Source organism: Paramormyrops kingsleyae, chromosome 5 (assembly GCF_048594095.1).
Source record: "Paramormyrops kingsleyae isolate MSU_618 chromosome 5, PKINGS_0.4, whole genome shotgun sequence".
Lineage (NCBI taxonomy): Eukaryota > Metazoa > Chordata > Actinopteri > Osteoglossiformes > Mormyridae > Paramormyrops > Paramormyrops kingsleyae.
Window position 1 is genome coordinate 3,900,133 of NC_132801.1, and position 21,280 is coordinate 3,921,412.

At 47.3% G+C, this 21,280-nt stretch overlaps 2 protein-coding genes across 6 annotated transcripts in view; both read left to right on the top strand.

Moving 5' to 3' along the window:
* The first annotated feature begins 2,587 nt into the window (after positions 1-2,587).
* Positions 2,588-6,421, top strand: rpl38 (ribosomal protein L38). Its single transcript, XM_023816920.2, has 5 exons — positions 2,588-2,643; positions 2,850-2,881; positions 3,625-3,685; positions 4,616-4,738; positions 6,359-6,421. Exons 2-5 carry the CDS (start codon positions 2,879-2,881, stop codon positions 6,382-6,384), a joined length of 213 nt encoding a protein of 70 aa, XP_023672688.1. The 5' UTR covers positions 2,588-2,643; positions 2,850-2,878; the 3' UTR covers positions 6,385-6,421.
* A 4,055-nt stretch (positions 6,422-10,476) lies between these two features.
* Positions 10,477-21,280, top strand: part of ttyh2 (tweety family member 2) — a 52,450-nt gene continuing 41,646 nt past the window's right edge. For 3 of the 5 annotated variants that reach the window (XM_072711889.1, XM_072711890.1, XM_072711891.1), the window contains exon 1: positions 10,478-10,990. In XM_072711889.1, the coding sequence (XP_072567990.1) occupies positions 10,862-10,990 (129 nt within the window). In that variant the 5' untranslated portion in view covers positions 10,478-10,861. Of the gene's footprint in view, positions 10,991-21,280 lie in introns of all 5 variants that reach the window. The other 2 variants (XM_072711887.1, XM_072711888.1) reach the window with 1 other exon arrangement.

Genomic DNA, 21,280 nt, shown 5'->3' on the forward strand with positions numbered 1-21,280 from the left:
ACAAGGAGAGCATTAAAAGGGGGCTCTTTTCTGGAGAGAAGAAAGGTGGGTTACTGACTGTGTAATGGGCGTCCTCTAGTGGTGGCTAATGGTATATGCTTTAAGCGAGGAAGCACTGACACTATATATGCGCTTGCCAACCTAAGTTCATGAATCTTGTTTCTGGTTCCGAGGCGCTGCAGACTGTCTGGACGGGGAACTTTTGTAGTTCCTAGACACTTCCGCCTGTCGCTTTCCACAGCACAACAGGAACTGTGACCGTTGTGCTAAATAACCATGAGTGACGCAAAAAAGACAATATGCTTACTAAAGATCACAAGTAGCTTTTAGAGATGCGCGGTATATCGATTAACGTCAAAGTCGATCCGGTGTGTTGATATTGCAGGCCGATATTCAAACTAAAAAAATAAAATATAACTTCTCAGTGCCAGATCTTTCCTTCTACATTGATCTTTATTATTACTATTATTATTATTGTATTATCAAATCTTTCGTATTGAGACATCTACAGCTGCTTCTGTCCTCTATCATTACAGTTTTAAACTAATCAAGGACCTCTGTAATTCATAGCTATGATTTATTTTGATAGTACGAGTTTATTTATTCAAAACCATAAAACAGAACACGGAAAAAGAAAATGATATGATATGAAGCCATAAATCAGCTGTATTTGCACACACAGGGGTTATCCCGTAATACAGGAGGCCCCAACCATTTTCCTGAGGGCCAAATTGCATCAGCAACACAAAGTCAAGGTCCACTGCATTGGTGTGGGGTTGGGAGGGTCTTAGAAAATTTTGCATGGGGTTCCAAGAGGCTGGCATGAATATTTTAATGGATTCTAACACGAAAACATTTTTCAGATGCACGAGTCTGGTGTAGAGGAACTTGACTGGCCTGCACAGAGCCCTGACCTCAACCTGACAAAACGCCTTTGGGATGAATTAGAGCGGAGACTGTGAGCCAGGCCTTCTCATCCAACATCAGTGCCTGACCTCACAAATGCTCTCCTCGAAAAATGATCAAAAATTCCCATAAACACACTCCTAAACCTTGTGGACAGCCTTCCCAGAAGAGCTGAAGCTGTTATAGCTGCACAGGGTGGGCCGACTCCATATTAACGCCTATGTATTAATAATGGGATGTCATTAAAGTTCATGTGTGTTTAAAGGCAGGTGTCCCGATACTTTTGGCAGTATAGTGTATCTGTCTGGTCTGTTGGATATTTATAAAAATTTATGCTGCAGTTTTGTTGAATATAATAACAATAATTCATCGCACATTTATTCCGCATGTTTAATTCTGACCATCAAATCACACTCACAAATGAATATATTTCAAGTTTTATTTGTCACATACAGAATCAGACTCTGTAACGCTGTGCAGTGAAATGCCTTCCCACCTGCTTCCTGGATGAAATAATGTGCATCTACAATGTGGCCTAACTGATTAAAGTTTCTGCTCTGCGAGACAGGCCTACATCTGAGCATTGTACTCATAGTTTTACAGTGCATTGTACTCATAGTGTTACAGTGTATAAACAATAAAAACATTAATTGATACATATTTGGAAAGTCTTTGGGAAGAGCTGTAGCAATATACGCTATTAAAATGGGTGGTGTGAGACTCAGCAGGTTAGGACTCTACCTGTCAGCAGAAGGTCACTGGTTCAAATCCCAGACTCAGCAGAGTGATTTCAGCTTTGTGCCCTTGAGCAAAGCTTTTATGCCTCAGTTACTCCAGCGACTGTGTGACCCAGCTTTTGATATATACTAATATACAGAAATATACCAAAAATATAATACTGGACAAAAGTGTCAGCAAAATCAGTGTTTCCCAAGCCAGTCCTCAGCCCCCCCCCCCCCCCCCCACACACACACACACACACCTTGTCTCCCTGGTGGTGTCTGCTAGGAGGGACTAGCTAGACTGCTAGGGTGGTCTGTGGGGACCAGATTCGGAAACACTGAGCTAAATTAATGTAAATGGAAATAAAACAATACTGTTTTAATGATGTATACGGGTTCCTCCCACAGCCCAAAGACATGCTTGAAAGTCGTACGTAGTGTATGTGGCTAGTGATGTTCTTGCAAGTGGAACTTCGGAATTTTATATCTATGTTCTGGTTCAGCTCCAATAAAGTTCAAACCGAGACGTCGTTCTATAGATAAATTTTCGTTAAGTGCTTTGGGGCAGCTATGATGGTATTCAACCTAAGTGAAAATGCATTAATAGACACCCCCTCCGTCTAAAAACAGCCGAAATGTCAGTTTCTGGATAACTCCCGACAGCTTTTTATTTGAATAAATATGACATACTTTTGCCCACGATGTACATTCATTCTATCCGCAAGATTTGGTTCCCTTCTTTATAAGGCCCATTTCAGGACTTGTATTACTATAGATACTATAAATGCTATATATATTTAATAATATAACTTGCATATAATAATGGAGTTGATGGCAGTATTTTAACCAAAGGCATCACACATCGTACTAGATCGCGGTTGACTTCCGTGCCCATCCACCAACCACTATCTTGATACGAATTTCCAGCCAGTTTTGTCCCTCTTTTCTATCCGTACATCCTTTATAAATGACGTATAGCGGAAGTCCCACCCCTTTTACCCCTCGCTGGCGGATTGTAAGTAGCTTATATGAAAGAGCCATTTTTTAACATTTAAAATCCTTTTCCATCCTAACAGATAATACCGGTTTTTCACTGAAATCATACATCAATGTATATTATAGCCTACTATAAACATATTTTTGGTAATTGTTGCTGTTCCATAACATTTTAAGCACTTGAATTTGATTGGTAGCTTGACACCATCTTTCCCTCTGTTTTAGGCTCCATTTCAGTCGGCAAACGCAACAGAATGGTAAGTAGGTTTATATATGATGTTCAGCTTTTAAGCGGGGGCGTTATATGAAATAATCTGTTTCACCCTTGCCGTTAAAAGCGCCGTGTTGCCGGCCTGCGTAGCGTTACGGGCCGCTAGGCCTGCGTCTTACCCTGGGCTGCGGGCAGCTGCCGTCGTACCTCCCAGGCGCCCTACTCTTAGCAGTATTAGCTGCAGTTTTTTGCTCCACATTTGGCATTTCAGATGAACTCAAATGAAGCCGTTAGTTTATGTATTACGGGCAGTCTTAATTTTAGTGCATTGTGGGAAAGTCTGACGGAGTAGCACGCGCTTGTGTAAGATGTCAGCAAGCGGTACCGTCCAGTTCTGTCATTAGCTGTGATTAAGCGCGGAGACTTAGCATGTCCGCATGCGCTAACTAAGCGGGCCGAGCGTCTGGTGCCGGTCCCTGGGAGTCCCGTCATTCGCAAAGCCTCAAGTCTTCGGGTTGCCCGATCATCCAGCGCAGGCTGGCAGCGGAACCTGCGATGTATTCACACGCTTGCGAGATCATTGGTGGATAAAGTACTGAAACTTGACTCTGGCCGAAACCTTGGTTCCACCGACACGCTGTGTCCAACCACCCAACCCGGAAAGGCCCCCCGGGCGCAGTGGGACGAGCACGCTGTGCTTTGAGGCTGTTGTGTTGGGGGTGGGGGTACGGCTGCGTTAAATCCTCGGATCTGCCGCTCATACCTTATACTTTGCTCTCTGAATTTCAGCCGCGGAAAATCGAAGAGATCAAAGATTTCCTGCTCACAGCCAGGAGGAAAGATGCAAAGTGTGAGTCTCTGTTTCGAATAATGCTTAATTTGTCTTTTACACAAGTTCGAGATCAGGTGCGTTGGATAATTTTCACATATACTATTTTGCTCTCTTGCTTTTAACGTTTGCATACACGGAGAAGTGAGAGCAAAGCGTGCGGTGTGAGCGCAGGGTCAGCCGTTTATCAGCCGCCCCTGGAACATTTTTATGGGTTAAGGGCCTTGCTCATGGGACTTGAGAATTCTGCAGAGGACGGGATTCGAGCCAGTGACCTTCCGATCACCGGCTCAGAGGCATAGCCCACTGAGGGGGACCTCAGCTTCATTGCCATGTTTTTGCTTAACCTGGCCCCGTGTGGCTTGTCTGATTAAGGCAGAGGTGAGTGATGTGAGCGCACGTAAAGGCTCTGCCTGTGATCAGAAGGTTGCCGGTTTGAAGCCCGTGCTCTGGCAGAGTCATCACCTCACTGTTTGGCCCTTGAGCATAATAGGATCATGTGTTCTGACTCTCAGCTTCTCTCACCTGTATCTCTCTGCGTGTCGCAGGGAACCAGGATGTAGTGCTGTATGTCCTACCTATACAATGACAAAGGCTTTCTGTTCTACATCTTTGTAGGGACATTGATAAACCAGAAAATCAGCCCCCCCATGCATGTCTCAGTAGGAGACCAGAGGACGTTTTCCTTGGCCCAGTGATGCTAGTCTTGTGAGACACTTGATTTTAGTCGTGTCACACCATCGGCTGTTCTGCATTGGGCATGCAGCTGTTGCCCTGGGACTGAGTTCAGAACCACTGGTGTCCTGCCTGCGGTCTGTTACACGGAAACGCTTAATCCCACAGCGCTGCGTTGGTGTAGCTGGGGGTGGAGGTTGTGTATCTCGGAGGTTGTGTGCACAGTTGAGCTCTTGGGGTTTGTGGGGACTGGCTGACCCAGTGTCGTCTGCGCAGCCGTCAAGATCAAGAAGAACAAGGACAATGTGAAGTTCAAGGTGCGCTGCAGCCGGTACCTGTACACGCTGGTCATCACCGACAAGGAGAAGGCCGAGAAGCTGAAGCAGTCACTGCCCCCAGGTACCCGCCCACACCAGGAGGCGCCGTTTCTATTGGCCAGGAGTTTGGGTGGGCGGACCAGTCACCCATCAGCCTGCTTGGTGCAGATTAAGACATAATTTCTAGTGGTGCTTATGGGATAATGTCATGATCCTTATGAAGAGTGTTGACTGCGGGAAATATGGCTGCATGTATTTGGGGTCCACGCCTTCATGTGGATGTTGTGGTTCCAAGAGGGTCTTCAGTTTGTTCTTGGTTCTGTTGTGTTTAACTGGGGGCCTCTCTTGGCCAGGAGGGGCAGTTTATTTTAGTGAACCAACCTACATTCCCCTAGGCAATCAGTATGAGGTGCAAGGATTGAAAGAGGGCATCTCACCGTTTGTCTTGTTAGTGTTGAAAGGTCTGTCAGCTGTCTAGCTGGTACTTGATATTATAAATGAGGCTAATTGAGATGTTATTAGAACACACCCTGCATGCAGTGTCCCTTTGAAACTGTTGGAACCATTTTGGCATTCAGTCTGTGCAGAGCGGCCATGCCTTGTGTCCTCAGACGAGCATTCTGCACGTGTTTTGGTTTGATAACATTTTCTCTGTGCAGTGGGGTAATATGGTTACCTGCTGTGTGTCCGTGTATTACCTGGGTGTGTTAGTATTTAGGGGGTGTGTGGCATAGTGGGCTCAGCCTGGCCTCGACAGAATAGTCACATGTCTGTGGGCCCTTAACCCCCCAGCTCCCTTTGTTGAGACCACAAGCTTCTTCTGCAGAGAGATCAAGATGGGTCAAGGCAAAAAGGATTATTCCCCCAAAGGGTTAATGAAGTATCACTATTCTAGTTCAGTCTGGTGTCTACGCCTTGATGTACTTCCAAATATAAACTGTAGGGGTCATCATAAACATGGAAACTACTGTTTTTTTTATCTGCTATTAGAGGATTGTTGATCTGCATTAGCTGGTTGGTTGTCAGTCCCATCTGCAGTATTCATCATTGTGCAGGACACGGTGTCACAGCTGATGAATGACAGTGTTAGTGCAGCTTATGTTCCTGCTCCTACTGGGACAGACGGCGTCTGCGAGCCCATGTGTGGCGTGAAACGCCAGATTGATCAGACGTGCCTCTTCGGAGACTTGGTTTGCTCAGGGCCTGTAGCTGCTACCCACTCTGTCACCGACGCAAGATGTCCAAGCATGGCAGGCTGCCCCGTGCCTGCCATTGCATTTACACGCTTGCGAGAGCGACGATGGACCAAGTGCTAGGCTTCATCTTAACAGGAGACCTTAGTTCCACCGGTCCACCGACACACCCTGCTGAGGATTCGGGCGCCCGGCCGCTGCTCTTTATGCCGTCTGCGTACCAGAGGCTTGTTGCTCCGCTCTGTTACTGGGGTCTGTCCGCAGATTTACAGTACAGGATTTGGGAAAGGGAGGCTTCTTCATGGTGGAAATGCTGACACTGTTCTTCACATGGAGAAGTTGATATTGCACCAGGTCTCCTCTTGGGGGCGCCCTTGCAGAGTGCCCCCTGTCTTACAGCGCAGAGTCTGACCGGACACATTGCTAATCACACAGTTCATTGGAGTCCTGCTTGCAGAAGTGGATGGTTACTGTGTCCCCTGTTAATCGGGCTGCTTCTCTTTCCACAGGTCTGGCAGTGAAGGAGCTGAAGTAAAGGCTGCTGTGTACAGAATGTAATAAAAATTGAAAAAGACAACGCCTGTCTGTTTTCAGTTTTATTTATATAGTGTATATTCACAGTATTACATCGTCTCAAAGCGCTTTACATTATTCCTGCCCAAAGCCCCCAGTGAGCAAGCCAGAGGTGACAGTGGCAAGAAAAACTCCCCAGTAGGAAGAAACCTTGGAAGGAACCAGACCCAATGCATCCTCCAGGGGGCAGCAGAGGAAGTTCAGAATAGCAGACTCCCAGTTTCTAAAGTAAAACTGTATTGTCCAGATATAAATGCGGAAGGTCCAGCTGAGGTCAGGACAGGCAGGTGGGGGGGCTAGTTCCTTTAGCGGGATGGAATGGGGTTGGGGGGGGGGGGTGTGGTGCAGCAATAGGCGGGGGGGGGGGACAGCCCACCATCAGGAGCAAAGGCCTATTTAAATATACACTCACCTAAAGGATTATTAGGAACACCTGTTCAATTTCTCATTAATGCAATTATCTAATCAACCAATCACATGGCAGTTGCTTCAGTGCATTTAGGGGTGTGGTCCTGGTCAAGACAATCTCCTGAACTCCAAACTGAATGTCAGAATGGGAAAGAAAGGTGATTTAAGCAATTTTGAGCGTGGCATGGTTGTTGGTGCCAGACGGGCCAGTCTGAGTATTTCACAATCTGCTCAGTTACTGGGATTTTCACGCACAACCATTTCTAGGGTTTACAAAGAATGGTGTGCAAAGGGAAAAACATCCAGTATGCGGCAGTCCTGTGGGCGAAAATGCCTTGATGCTAGAGGTCAGAGGAGAATGGGCCGACTGATTCAAGCTGATAGAAGAGCAACTTTGACTGAAATAACCACTCGTTACAACCGAGGTATGCAGCAAAGCATTTGTGAAGCCACAACACGCACAATCTTGAGGCGGATGGGCTACAACAGCAGAAGACCCCACCAGGTACCACTCATCTCCACTACAAGTAGGAAAAAGAGGCTACAATTTGCACAAGCTCACCAAAATTGGACAGTTGAAGACTAGAAAAATGTTGCATGGTCTGATGAGTCTCGATTTCTGTTGAGACATTCAAATGGTAGTCAGAATTTGGCGTAAACAGAATGAGAACATGGATCCATCATGCCTTGTTACCACTGTGCAGGCTGATGGTGGTGGTGTAATGGTGTGAGGGATGTTTTCTTGGCACACTTTAGGCCCCTTAGTGCCAATTGGGCATCGTTTAAATGCCACGGCCTACCTGAGCATTGTTTCCATGTCCATCCCTTTATGACCACCATGTACCCATCCTCTGATGGCTACTTCCAGCAGGATAATGCACCATGTCACATAGCTCGAATCATTTCAAATTGGTTTCTTGAACATGACAATGAGTTCACTGTACTAAAATGGCCCCCACAGTCACCAGATCTCAACCCAATAGAGCATCTTTGGGTGTGGTGGAATGGGAGCTTCGTGCCCTGGATGTGCATCCCACAAATCTCCATCAACTGCAAGATGCTATCCTATCAATATGGGCCAACATTTCTAAAAAATGCTTTCAGCACCTTGTTGAATCAATGCCACGTAGAATTAAGGCAGTTCTGAAGGCGAAAGGGGGTCAAACACCGTATTAGTATGGTGTTCCTAATAATCCTTTAGGTGAGTGTACATCATTTGCACTCTGTTGCACATTTGCCCTGTCAAGCAAAGTGCCACAAGTTAGTGGGGGTGTAACGTGCATTGGGCTTCAGGTGAGGCCTTCAGCTTCACCCTAATGACGATGGACATGAGGCACGGATGGTTTTCCTCCCTGCACAAGCTTGAACACTAAACTTGGGCAAACGTATCTTTAATGGCTGAGTAGGTTTTGCTGTATCATATTTCTCTATGCTATGACGCATATTTGGAAGCGATCCCCAGGTAGCGCCCAGATTAACGGCTCGTTTTAAACGTGCTGACTGCAGGTTCCCTTACGAAGGGCTTCGAAATGGCTTTTAACACTTAGCTGGTACCTTAGGATTCCGCATGAAATTTGGGGTGTTTACACTGCTTGTCGAGGCACCATGACTGGGGTTTCCTGTGTCACGTCTGCCGTAGGTCACATCTGCCTGCTGTAGATTGTCACCATAGTGGATGACGGTTCAGTCAGCCCGAAACCGAACATATTAACGTTTTAATCACCCTGGGGTTGCGTGGCCCGTTTCTGTATTACTGAGACTGCAAAGGCATTTCTCGGCAGTTAAGATTTTCATTACATCTAGGACACTATTAACATTTTTGCAATTTTCAGTAAGAATTATTAAAAGACATGTCTGCGTCGCCATTGGATGGTGCGCTGGCGCTTTATTTTCCCCAAATTTCCCAAATGGAGCGTTATAGCCCATGAAACCCTTAATGAAATCTGGGCCGACAGACCGCGCTCATGGAGTGCGTCTCAATGGGGTCCAATCACTTACACAGCGGCGTACGGGCCGATCGGGCTTAAAAACATATTATTCAGTGTTACGTGTGTGTGGAATTGTCCAATTTCAAGCTAATTAAGGAGGCGAGGCTTTCTGGTATGTCTGGTATGTGGTGGACAGGGCGTATGTCCGGGATACATCCATCTTCCAGCCACTTATCCTGCTTAGGATCACGGCGAAGGTTTATATGTCCTCATATTTACTCATCTTTTTCAATCAGGTTATGTGTGGATTCGCCGGCCGCTGTTCCGCAGGGTCACCGCGGCGTGTCTTGCCTCGGCACTTATTGAGGTATTAGCCACTGCTGTCCGCAAGGTGGCAGCCTTGAGCTGATCCCGTCAATTTCACACCCACGCCTTTAAAAGCTTGAAAGTGAAAACGCGATCATTTTCCCATAAAAAGAAAGCTATTCAGTCATGACTTAGATACGTTGCTTCTCAGTTTATATATGTATATATATATATATATGTGTGTGTGTATATATGCGTGTGTGTGTGTGTGTGTGTGTCTGGGTGGGGGATACCTATACCTATGCATATAAACAGAGAAGCAACGCGTCTAAGTCTTATGACTTATGCAGGCCTGTATATATATCGTGCTTTTGTCAGCAGTGACACTTTTTGTGTTTTAGTTTATTGGTTCAGTTAATAACATCCTCGGCTGACTGCGTGCTTAAAGAGAGAATGGTGTATATACACAGTGCAAGGTACGTTATAAAATGGAAAGGATTACATAACGTAAATCTAACGTAAACCAATTAATCAAGTAATCAGAATACAGTGATACCCCCTGCGGCATATCGACGCTGGAAAGATTCACATGAAGATCATGACGTGACCTCAATCTGTCCGCTTGCAGAAGAGCGGAGGCGCCGGGCCCCCCCAAGTCGTGATCTGGGGAGATTCTAGGATTTGACCTTTTGGGGACTCAGCCCCCCCCCCTATAAAGTTCGCTGAACCGGGGTAATACGAATTGTCCACAAAAATACGGGACATATCGCTAAATGGTCGTGATGTACCGCTGGAGAGCACTTGGTGCAGTGTGTCATTGGCAGATTAGCCAAGTAAATCTATCATCGTGTAGGTGTGCGCGTTGGAAGATGGTTTGATTCTATAAAACATTTATGAACAAATATTTCATTATTATATACTATACTATATTTGCTCAAAGATCATTCGGGGGATTAAGCATCACAATATCAGCAGTACTCCGACTGGTATCGTTCCCCGATTAAAGCCACGTAGTGTAAAAATTACAAATAAAGTTTAAATTCAATTTATTTCATTTTCATTGGACATAGGTTTTCCTTTTGGTATAAAAGCTTGCACCACTTCATCATCAGTACGAGGGAGGGTGTAGAGCGGCTTTTCACATCTATCAGACATCTAACTACCAAGCTACATCCTTTGAGATTTAACATGACCTGAATATATAATACTCCCCGTCGACCGTGATCTATCCTATAAAGTCCAAGCGTCCCATCGTATTCCCTTTCCGTCAGTACCGATAATGACCTCTTCACCAGACCAACCCTCCCAATCATCCCCAGTACTCCTGGTCTTTTTTTATCTGCGCGCTCCCGTTCTATTTTCCCGAAGCGCGCTCCCAGTGGCCTTGATTCGAGCGCGCTCCCGCAGGCGCTCTTTTCCTAGCGTGCAGCGGATCTCACTAGGCGAGTGACTTGGGGGAAGGAAGGATGGCTCTGTTTGGCAGTGCGCTGCGGAACAGCCGCTTTTTCAGTTAATTTGTGTTTTGCACATTATCCCCTGTTTATTGGCACTTGGTGTCAATCACGCACAACGTTTTTGAAGTTTTTATCGTTGTTTCTGCGGGAATTAAGTGATCTGTTTCACCACATGGGTTCTTGTCGCCGCTTGTAGGTATAAGCAGCCGGTTTCCAGGCTATATGCATTGTTTAGGTTGACTATCGCGAACCGGACCGTCAGCTAAACATCTTCCAGATTATCCTGAAAAAAAAGGACAAGAAAACGGAAACTCTGCGGCTGGTTCCTCTTACAGACGCAGGAATGTCTACAACACGGGTGGACTATATTGCACCATGGTGGAGTTATTGGCTGCACAATTTCCCCCACATAAACCTAAGGTTCCAACCGGTGGACAACACCTTCAGACCGCAGGAGGAAGATTACCAGCAGGTGAGTGCCTGGGAGGCAGATCGCCTCGGAGGCGCCCCCAGTCCTCCGAGAATAGCCACTTTCCGCCTCAGAGATTTAAAATATTTATTATCAGCGGGGTGAGTGGAGATTGCATGAGATGCCACATCAGATACAGCTCGCTCGGTTACCAACCGGGCAGACGGCACAGTAGTTTTCTTCCAGGCACATTCAACAACATAAAAAATCAAAACACTACATATATGCACCGTCAGAAAAAGAGAGTACCAGTTTGTACCTTTGCTTGTCACTCGTACCATATAGCTGTAGGTAATTGTACCTTTTAAGGTAAAGAAATTAACTGAGGAACATTTTTGTACCATTGGGGTACATTGATGTTGTTCGTATCTCTGGGATGCTTCCAGCAGCTGTCCACAGGAGTTGCTGCCGGGGTCATGTGAGGGCTGTTATCCTGCCGGAAGGGGCTCCAGTCGGAGAAGACCAGGGTCACTTAGGAGCAAAGCGGCAGATCTGCAGATTGTGCGAAAACGTGATTATTTTTCTGCTCTGCTCTGATTTTGATAAAATGGCTTTGCTTTGCAATAAGTCGAAGTTCAGCACGGACTTTTCTTGGACAAAATGCTCCAGATCTCGATCAGCTTAGGATTAATGCGTCGACGGCTGGCCTTCGGGGTCCGGGGGTGTCCGCTGCGTCCTTGACATGCCCCCCTGCCTTCCTTATCGTTAGGTATCAAGGCTGCCGAAAGAGGCTCCTATCGCCTGTTCTCCAAGTCCCCTCTGCAGCCTCTATGTCCAAGGACGGTGTCAGACCTGTTTAAAGGATTTACTGTAGCTCGCTTACATCGGTTTGTTTATAGCCTACTGCGCTATGAATTGCAAATTGAAATCGCGCATGGAGTTACTGCCCAGAGCCACTTGTACATCTGATAGTATGACAGTCCGCCTTTCTGCAGTTTAAGTAATTTTTGAAGTACTCCCTGTAAGGTCCAGGAGTAGTTTTGACCTGCTAAAAGTCCTGTTTCTTTATAATTTCCCGCACCACGTACTTTCAACTGCATTACATAATTGATCGTTTCTGATACATTAACAATAACATTTGGGTAAATAACCTACGCCGTGTATAACGTTATGAACTTCATATACTGTGCGTTTCATTTGAGCCTCAGAATCGGCAAACGAGCTATTGAGCGCTAAAGTAACATTAACGCAGAACCTGCCATAACAAATCATATTATACGAACAGACCCTGTCATAAATAAATTATGAACTGTCAACCAAACCGAGCATTTATGTATTACAGTTTATTCTGGTGACACCGTACAGGTGATGCAACTTCAACTTTGCATATCAGTCGTAAAATATACGAGGTATTCCACAAGCAGCGCTCGGCTAAGTGTGTCAGGGCTGCTGTATTTTTAATGCACGAGTCCCGCAAATGTCACCCAAACGTAATTGTATGCAAATTTGCATTCTTCTGGTATCTCTCATTTTCCCCTTTGATAACAGCCTCCGCCTTTCTCGCTTGATAATTGTTTTACAGAAGTGCAGATGCGAGTAGAAATGTTCCTGTAAGAGCACAACATGTGCAAGGCACGTGACTTTTCGGGGGTGGGGAAAGACATTCAAAAATCATGAATCAAATGCATTTAATAGGGAATATGGAACAGGGAACATAAGCGGACTCGTATTCTAAGGAGGTATGTGTGCTGTTCGCATATATAGAAACAAAAGCTGCGGGGAACCATCAAAGCATTATCAGTTTAATGTGGGGATTAGCTGGAAAGCTAATGGCGAAATGTTTAAACCTGGCGTGTCTCGCTGCCCCCATCGAGTCAGCTGGGAGGTGTAATTTGGAGACGCTAACTAGCCCCTTCTGGGTGCAGCAGCGACGTGTCAATCCTCTCTTTGACCGACACTTTAAACGTGAAATATTATACCCTGAAATTAAACATTTAAAAAAATGTTAGCATGAATTATCTCTTGATAAAAGTGCATAAATCAGTATCTAGGCCACTTATTGCAGAATGAGTGAGTATGTGTCTGGATCCAGCGCTCACAGCTATTGGCAGCGTTAGATTATCTGAGTGATGAGTCCATCCGTCCTCCTGCACCGTAACAGCTTAGCCAGCAGAGGGTCATAGGGATCTTAATTGCTTACCAAAGCGCACTGATTGCTATCACATGCCCATTTTCAGATTTGATGTGTCATGGCATAACTTCATTATAGCCACAATATCAGGCTGTCAGTTAGCTGCCTGGTTAAATGGACCAATGGGAAGCAGAGCGTCAGGTGGGTGATGCTTACCTGACTGCCATACTTAATTCTGGACCCTGTGCATGGAGAAGATCCAAAAAAAGCGAATAAATTAATTTGTCTTTAGTGTTTTTTTTTCTTGTCATTTTACTTTGAAATATTAATTTGCATTTTGTAGGCCAGAAGCACTTTCAATTTCAGGGTGAAATTCAGCGGAGATGACAGTAACGTGTGTTCAGTAGTGCAGTCCTCAAATGAGTCTCATTTGTTGCTATGGACTATGGAGACCAAGGATGCTCGTTCTCTTTCAGCAGGATAAAACAGGAGAGTTAGGCGTCTGTGGGCAGTCTGCAGCAGGATAAAACAGGAAAGTTGGGCGCCTGCGAGCAGTCTGCAGCAGGATAAAACAGGAGAGTTGGGCGTCTGTGGGCAGTCTGCAGCAGGATAAAACAGGAGAGTTGGGCGTCTGCGAGTAGTCTGCAGCAGGATAAAACAGGAGAGTTGGGCGTCTGCGAGCAGTCTGCAGCAGGATAAAACGTGAGAGTTGGGTGTCTGCGAACAGTCTGCAGCAGGATAAAACAGGAGAGTTGGGCGTCTGCGAGCAGTCTGCAGCAGGATAAAACAGGAGAGTTGGGCGTCTGTGGGCAGTCTGCAGCAGGATAAAACAGGAAAGTTGGGCGTCTGCGAGCAGTCTGCAGCAGGATAAAACAGGAGAGTTGGGCGTCTGTGGGCAGTCTGCAGCAGGATAAAACAGGAGAGTTGGGCGTCTGCGAGTAGTCTGCAGCAGGATAAAACAGGAGAGTTGGGTGTCTGCGAGCAGTCTGCAGCAGGATAAAACGTGAGAGTTGGGTGTCTGCGAGCAGTCTGCAGCAGGATAAAACAGGAGAGTTGGGCGTCTGCGAGCAGTCTGCAGCAGGATAAAACAGGAGAGTTGGGCATCTGTGGGCAGTCTGCAGCAGGATAAAACGGGAGAGTTGGGCGTCTGCGGGCAGTCTGCAGCAGGATAAAACGTGAGAGTTGGGTGTCTGCGAGCAGTCTGCAGCAGGATAAAACGTGAGAGTTTGGTGTCTACGAACAGTCTGCAGCAGGATAAAACAGGAGAGTTGGGCATCTGTGGGCAATCTGCAGCAGGATAAAACAGGAGAGTTGGGCGTCTGCAAGAAGTCTGCAGCAGGATAAAACAGGAGAGTTGGGTGTCTGCGAGCAGTCTGCAGCAGGATAAAACAGGAGAGTTGGGCATCTGCGAGCAGTCTGCAGCAGGATAAAACAGGAGAGTTGGGCGTCTGCGAGCAGTCTGCAGCAGGATAAAACAGGAGAGTTGGGCGTCTGCGAGCAGTCTGCAGCAGGATAAAACGGGAGAGTTGGGCGTCTGCGAGCAGTCTGCAGCAGGATAAAACGGGAGAGTTGGACGTCTGCGAGCAGTCTGCAGCAGGATAAAACGGGAGAGTTGGGCGTCTGCGAGCAGTCTGTAGCGTAACAGCTATACAGTGTCTTTCCTTGTCCGAACCTTTTGAACTCTGAAGCTAGTGGGCTGATGAATTGAATGAGTGTGTGATTGTGTGAATTCCTCAACAAAGCAACTTGACAATAAGGGGGGGGGGGTGATAGAGTGAGCTTCTGCCCCGCCCAGCAGGTCCAAAAACGCTGAGATACCAGTGATTTCTGATATCTCCCCATGTGCAGAATGTTGTTAAGGGCATCTCCTGGGTTTGTAAGGTGAGGCGGGTTCCTCAGCCGGGGATCTATGTCGTGTATGTCAGAATGACCCTGTATGTTTATAATAAGGCTGACATTGTGTCATGGTGCTTTGATAGGGGCCGTGGGCTTGGAGGCAGGTTTCGGTCGGCTTGATCACTGCTGGGTAGGCGCCAGTCTTTCAGAAATTAGGTCAACACTCTGCTTTCCCCAGGATCCATATGGGATGTGTTTCTGCTTTCTTTCTCCTATAATTAGCTCAGATGAGCGGGAGAAACGTCTTACCTTATTCCCTGTCATGCTGACAGGCCACAGCTGTGTTCTGTGAGCCTGTGAGGGAGCCCAGGAGGAACCCGTCAATGCTGCGAGAACCACGTCCATCTGCCCAACGTCCCGGCGGTTGACATAAGAGGTTCTGCTAGTCTGTCTTCATGGGATTCGTACCGATGTACCAGTGATTCTAAACCCATGGTCCACAGTCCTCAGCAGTAGTAAGATGTGCCACACCTTTCCTAACATGATGTATGTCCTCCTGGATCTTCATGTTCAGATATGGCCACCAAAAACCGATGAACGTGACTCAGGACCTTATCTTATTTCCTTTTTCCTGTCCAGGAATTTCAGATCCTCCCCCTGAAGTTACTACATCAGCCCCAGGTCTCTACATTCACGAGCAAATAGATTTTCCATCATACTTATTGATGTTTTCAGCAGATGGTGAGCAAATGGACCAGTGGCAGAATTCCTCAGGAAGGGATGTGACATACTGGGGGATTTTTGCCTTTCATTTACCCTAAAAGGAGGTCTGAGCTCACACCTTGCAGGAGTTTGTGTTTTGAACGTTCCCCGACTGTCCTCTCATCTAAGTGCAAAATGATATTGGGGTTTTCGCTCACAGCATTGGCGGGGGGGGCTGGTTATGAACTGAGACCCCCCACACACGTGCGTGCTGCTGTATACCCAGCGACACTGGGCTGGGCACACATCTTTCTGCATCAGTAACGCCCCCCGAGGGCACTCTCTGGGATTGGCGATCCGCCTGGGTGCGTTAATATAACCTCCACATCCCAAAAGGCCTGTTCTGGCCTCTCTCCTTCTCTTTTCCTTTCCTTACCTCCTCTCTCTCTCTCTCGCTCTCGCTCCTTTGCACAAAGAGGTCACCATTTTGAGTGAGCCGTACGTCTTAGAAGAGCCGAGGGCTGATCACGAATGAAGTTCGGCCCTGGAGGGTCCATTTGTCAATGTCTCCGTCTCTTTAGAACCGACTGGCACAGGCAAGCCGACCCACCGGAGGCTCGATGCCTTTGGCAAGTCACCGCTTTCCGCCGGCCTCTGGAAGCGGCAGAGGCATGTGGCCTGATCGCCTCGCCATTGTTTGATAACGGGAAATGGGAGTCGTTACAAGAAACGAAGGATCTCCCAGAATGCATTTAATTAGCCTCACAGGAGTCAGTAAAGAGGAGCATAAAGAGCGATGTTTTCGTAACTGAGCTTTGGCAGCGCTGAGGGCTGCTCTGCCATCTCCAGCGGCCTGAGGGTCAGTCGCGTATCCAAAGTGACAGGATGTGAGGAGGGAGACTTCCTTGCCCTCCGCATACTCCTGATTTTTTTTCTCCCCGTCTTGCTCCTTCTCTGCCTCCAGACCGGTTGGAGGTGTGCTATTTTCATCTTCCCACCCCCCCCTCCTTTCTGTTTGGGCACCTCGATTTAGCCTCTCCCTGTGAAGCAGACGGAAATCCCTTTCGCATCTATCTTTGGATTTGGTGGCGTGTTAGGCCGCCGTGTTAAAGCCTGTGAACCCCCCCCCCCCCCCCATACAGTTCTGCCTGCCTGCATCCTGTCTCTCAAGAAGTATATAAGAAGTGGAGGACAACAGGACTGTGCTACTGAGGTGAACTTCAAACAAACAGAGGAACCCGACGGTTCCATTTGTATTATCTCCTCTGCTGTTATCCTTCTCCCTTGTTCACACAGAGCTTATCGACCATCCTGGCTCGAGCGAAACAAACTGGAATTAACGGTGTTATACGTATCGGGCAGACCTGCCTAGACCCCCTCCCTGACTTCCATTACATAAAAGGAAAATATTAAACACGCCATCCTTTTTCTGGGACTGGGCAGCTCTTGTTTAGTTCATCGCATAAATCTTACAACCTCACCCCTGAAGCCTCTCCCTTCAGTCTGACATCCTCTGTCCTTATAGTAAGCAAAGCAAAGCATGCTGGGAAGTAAAATGCCCACCACGACCTGGCTGTAGCAGCGGTGTGACTGGGATTACCAGGAGAACTGTTCTAATGCATGTCTGGGAAGGGGACCCTACAGGACGTCTGGCTCTCTGTCTCAGCTGGTCATTTTCAGGAAGATCTCGTCCTGTGCCTGAGCAGTGCGGCCCTAGTGGGGAGGTTCCATTTCACAGGACCGGGTTTCCTGGTGTGGGACGTTTTTGTTTGTTTATGGGACAAACATATGCAGAGACCGTAAACATCTCATTGCCCACATCTTCTGCTCACGTTTGTCCAGCGCAGCTTAAAAAATCCTCCAGGAACATGAAAAAAACTGAAGCTGATTTTTTTTTCTTCTTCTCCCGTTTTAACAGTAATCTTTGCATGGCTGCATTGTAAGACAAAACACATAATTAGAGACGTTTCCTGCTGCAGTCTTAATTACATAAATGTAGTAGTAATTAATTTTAAATCTCTGTTAAACACAGCGCTTGCTTCTGCTGTGTCTTTTTGTGTATATTTGCGAATAGTCTGGAATCAGTCTGGATGTTTTTGCGCAGCCCAGCCTGTAAAGCAGAGTGTCTGTACTGATCCCAGTATGTCAGCATTTCCCAGCCCGGTCCTTGTTTTTGCTCCCTGCCTGACAGTCTACATTTCTGTTAAAACGTGGACTGTCTGCAGGTCCCTAAGGACCGGATTGGGAAACACTGCGGTGCCTCATTCCCTGTAGCGGTGATGCACATCCCCCCAAACTCACATCCCTGGCCCCGCCCTCCATAATCTCTACAGGCAGGTGCTGGTGTCCCATCAGTGAAGCCCAGACAGGGCGGGGGGATCCTGAATGCTCTCTGACTGCTTACCAGCTGTCCCCAAGGCGATATTTCAGTAGATACTCTGCGGAAAGGGTGAGGGGCAGGCTCTACAGCTGTGGTGCTGGAATGGGGGGGTTAAACAGCAGCCCTACCGCGTGACTCTGATTAACAGTCACCATGGCGACCTCAGGGGTGACACCACAGCTTCCAGCAAGGGAGGCAGACGCCCAGTCAGAGGGGTGAGGCCGACTCCGCTATTATATCCACTGGCACAGCAGAGGTTATTATTATTATGAAATTTGCTGCCATCACTTTTATAATGTTTATTTATATACAAACCCGTGAGGATCTCGGCAGCTTGTGGTGCTGAAGGGGCCTTTTGGCTTCCTCGCAGAGCGGATTAGTGACGGTCTCCAGCCCTTGCCAGCCAGCAGGGGCCACACGTTATCGTTAGCCAATCCGGATTACGGGGGAGGGGCTACACAATACTTTTAGCAAATCCAGATTATGGGGGCGGGGCTACACAATTACCAGTAGCAAATCTGGATTGTGGGGGTGGGGCTACACATGACAGTTGGCAAATCCAAATTACGGGGATGGGGCTACACATTACCATTAGCAAATCCAGATTATCGGGGCAGGGCTACACATTACCATTAGCAAATCCAGATTATCGGGGCAGGGCTACACATTCCTGTTATCAAATAAGGATTATGGGGATGTGGCTACACATTACCATTAGCAAATCCGAATTATCGGGGCAGGGCTACACATTACCCTTAGCAAATCCATATTATCGGGGCAGGGCTACACATTACCCTTAGCAAATCCATATTATCGGGGCAGGGCTACACATTACCATTAGGATTATTTGGGCGGGGCTACACATTACCATTAGCAAATCCGGATTACGAGGGTGGGGCACCAGCCAGAGCCATACTGCTAGGACTCTTTTACTCAGAACGCCGTTAATAATCACTTGACACCCAAGCTTCTGAACAAGTAGCACATAGAAATTAACAGAAGAATAAATGTAGGGTGGCATGTATGTGCGCACGTGTGTGCATGTGTAATGGGTGTTTATGAAGTCATACCAAAGCCCTGGATGATGATAAGCTGCAGAGATCTGCCTCGCAGACCCTCAACAAACGAGTCACATCATCAGAATATCATCAGCTTTTCCAGCTGGATTCATTTTTCATGCTGGCATCAAATTGCAGCCCCACCATGACCAGGATAAGTGGTTAGAGGATGGATGGATTGATGGGTGGATGGATGGATGGATGGATGGATGGGTGGGTGGATGGATACGTGGGTAGATGGCATCAATTGCTGATTTGATTAAAGGCATTCTTCTGTTTCTTGACGACTGGCCATTTTTAACGTTTTCCTCAAACTGGATCTGAGCTTCATGCCTTGGGTTAAACCCAGAAGGTGCTCCTCTGGGTTTAGTGGGAGTGGTCCGGGGCGTGGCTGTTAGGCCGCCCTTTTTTTTAAGGGGGTAGACAAGTGGGGCCAACCTTATACTTAGCCAATGATGTGATTTGTACCAGTGTGAGACAGAGGAGGGAGTAGTGCAGAGACCAATCAGCTTTCAGCTGGGCTCAGTGCGCCCTGGACCCACACCTGTATAAACCCCTGAGCGTGACTGGGAAACGTAACACACACAGCACAGCTAACATCATATTATGCGGTATGTCGCTTGAGCCACATTTATTACAAATACATCAAGCTTTGCTTTGTTGAAGGCCTTCTCACCCGATTATGTCTGACATTTTTCAGCAGAATTGCCGGTGAGTTCTTCAGTTGATTGTTGAAGGACCATGAACAATCGGTTGATTAAATGAACAGCACTTTAGTTATTTTAATGAGGACCAAAGATATTTGAAGTCATCTAGTCATTTCACATCATTAGCGTTTCCTCTGTCAACAGTTTAATGTGACTGGCAAATTAAGGCAAGTCTTCAGCTGCTGTGTTTGGGTCGATGTGAAGCTAATTACGTGACGCTTTCAATCAGGCTTTATTAATTATAAAACCAGACACTGCCGCTCCCAGAGAGCAGGGTTAAACAACAATGGTGTCTGTTACCTCAATGCCCCCCCAACCCTGATCATGTGGGGTAGGGCAGGTTGTACTGGAAATCACATAGTCTCTGGGACTCTCTGGGACTCGCCTTCTGGGACTCGCCTTCTGGGACTCTCTGGGACTCGCCTTCTGGGACGTTGCCTGGCACTGCAGTTCTTACTGAATTTCACCTGTTCACACTCCTTTATGTCATACTGAAGTAATTCATGTTATCTGCATCTTCAAAGGTACAACAGCATGGCCTCCTGCCTATGCAGAGCCATGACCTGAACTGTACAGTAATTGTGTCACGATCCCTTATATTACATTATAGATTACTGATAATCCTCAGGCACGAGATGACTACACTGGCAGATCATGTGTAGACATGTAAGGATCTCAGTTTTCCTCTATATCTGTCAGTGTTACCCTCCCGCCCCCCTAAACAACTCCCACTCACTTCTTTGGAATTTAATTTCCATGAGGTCGCCCTCTCCCCATGTTCCTTTTTTGTTGTCTGTGGCTCCTGGATCCAGCCCTGCTCCACATAAACACCCCTGAACCCCTCGGGGTGGACATTTAACCCAAGACCATGATGAATTCCTTGTCCCCGACGGCCCACACCTCCACTTTCAGATGCTTTCAGGTTCGTTTTCGGTGCTGCCCCATGTCCATATTTCTGCCAATCACAACCGGCCAAGTAAAGCCTGGAACCCACCCATTTTTTTCAGTGCGGATTCAGATCATTGGTGGGATTTCCCAGAAGTGGGGGCCCATTGGTGCATCTGGCCTGTGTGACACATGGCCAATCAGAAAGTCCTCCACTGTGGCTGGAACCAAATGGAAAATGGAGGCGAGTTCATTGTGAGAGGAAGTATCAGAGGAGAGCCTTTACCTCACGGAGGGTACAGAGGAGAGCCTTTACCTCACGGAGGGTACAGAGGAGAGCCTTTACCCCACGGAGGGTACAGAGGAGAGCCTTTACCTCACGGAGGGTACAGAGGAGAGCCTTTACCCCACGGAGGGTACAGAGGATAGCCTTTACCTCACGGAGGGTACAGAGGAGAGAGCCGGCCGAAGCAGGGGCTCTGTGACCTCTAACGGCGGCCCAGAAGAGGACTAGCTAGACAGAAACAAAGATCTGTTTTTCTTTAAATTCCACAGACGCAAGGAAATACCTCCGCAAATGAAACCCAATCGCCCCACATTGTGTGTCATCATGTGATGACCTCAGGGAGGAGGGTAACCCAGCGGGACAGTCGA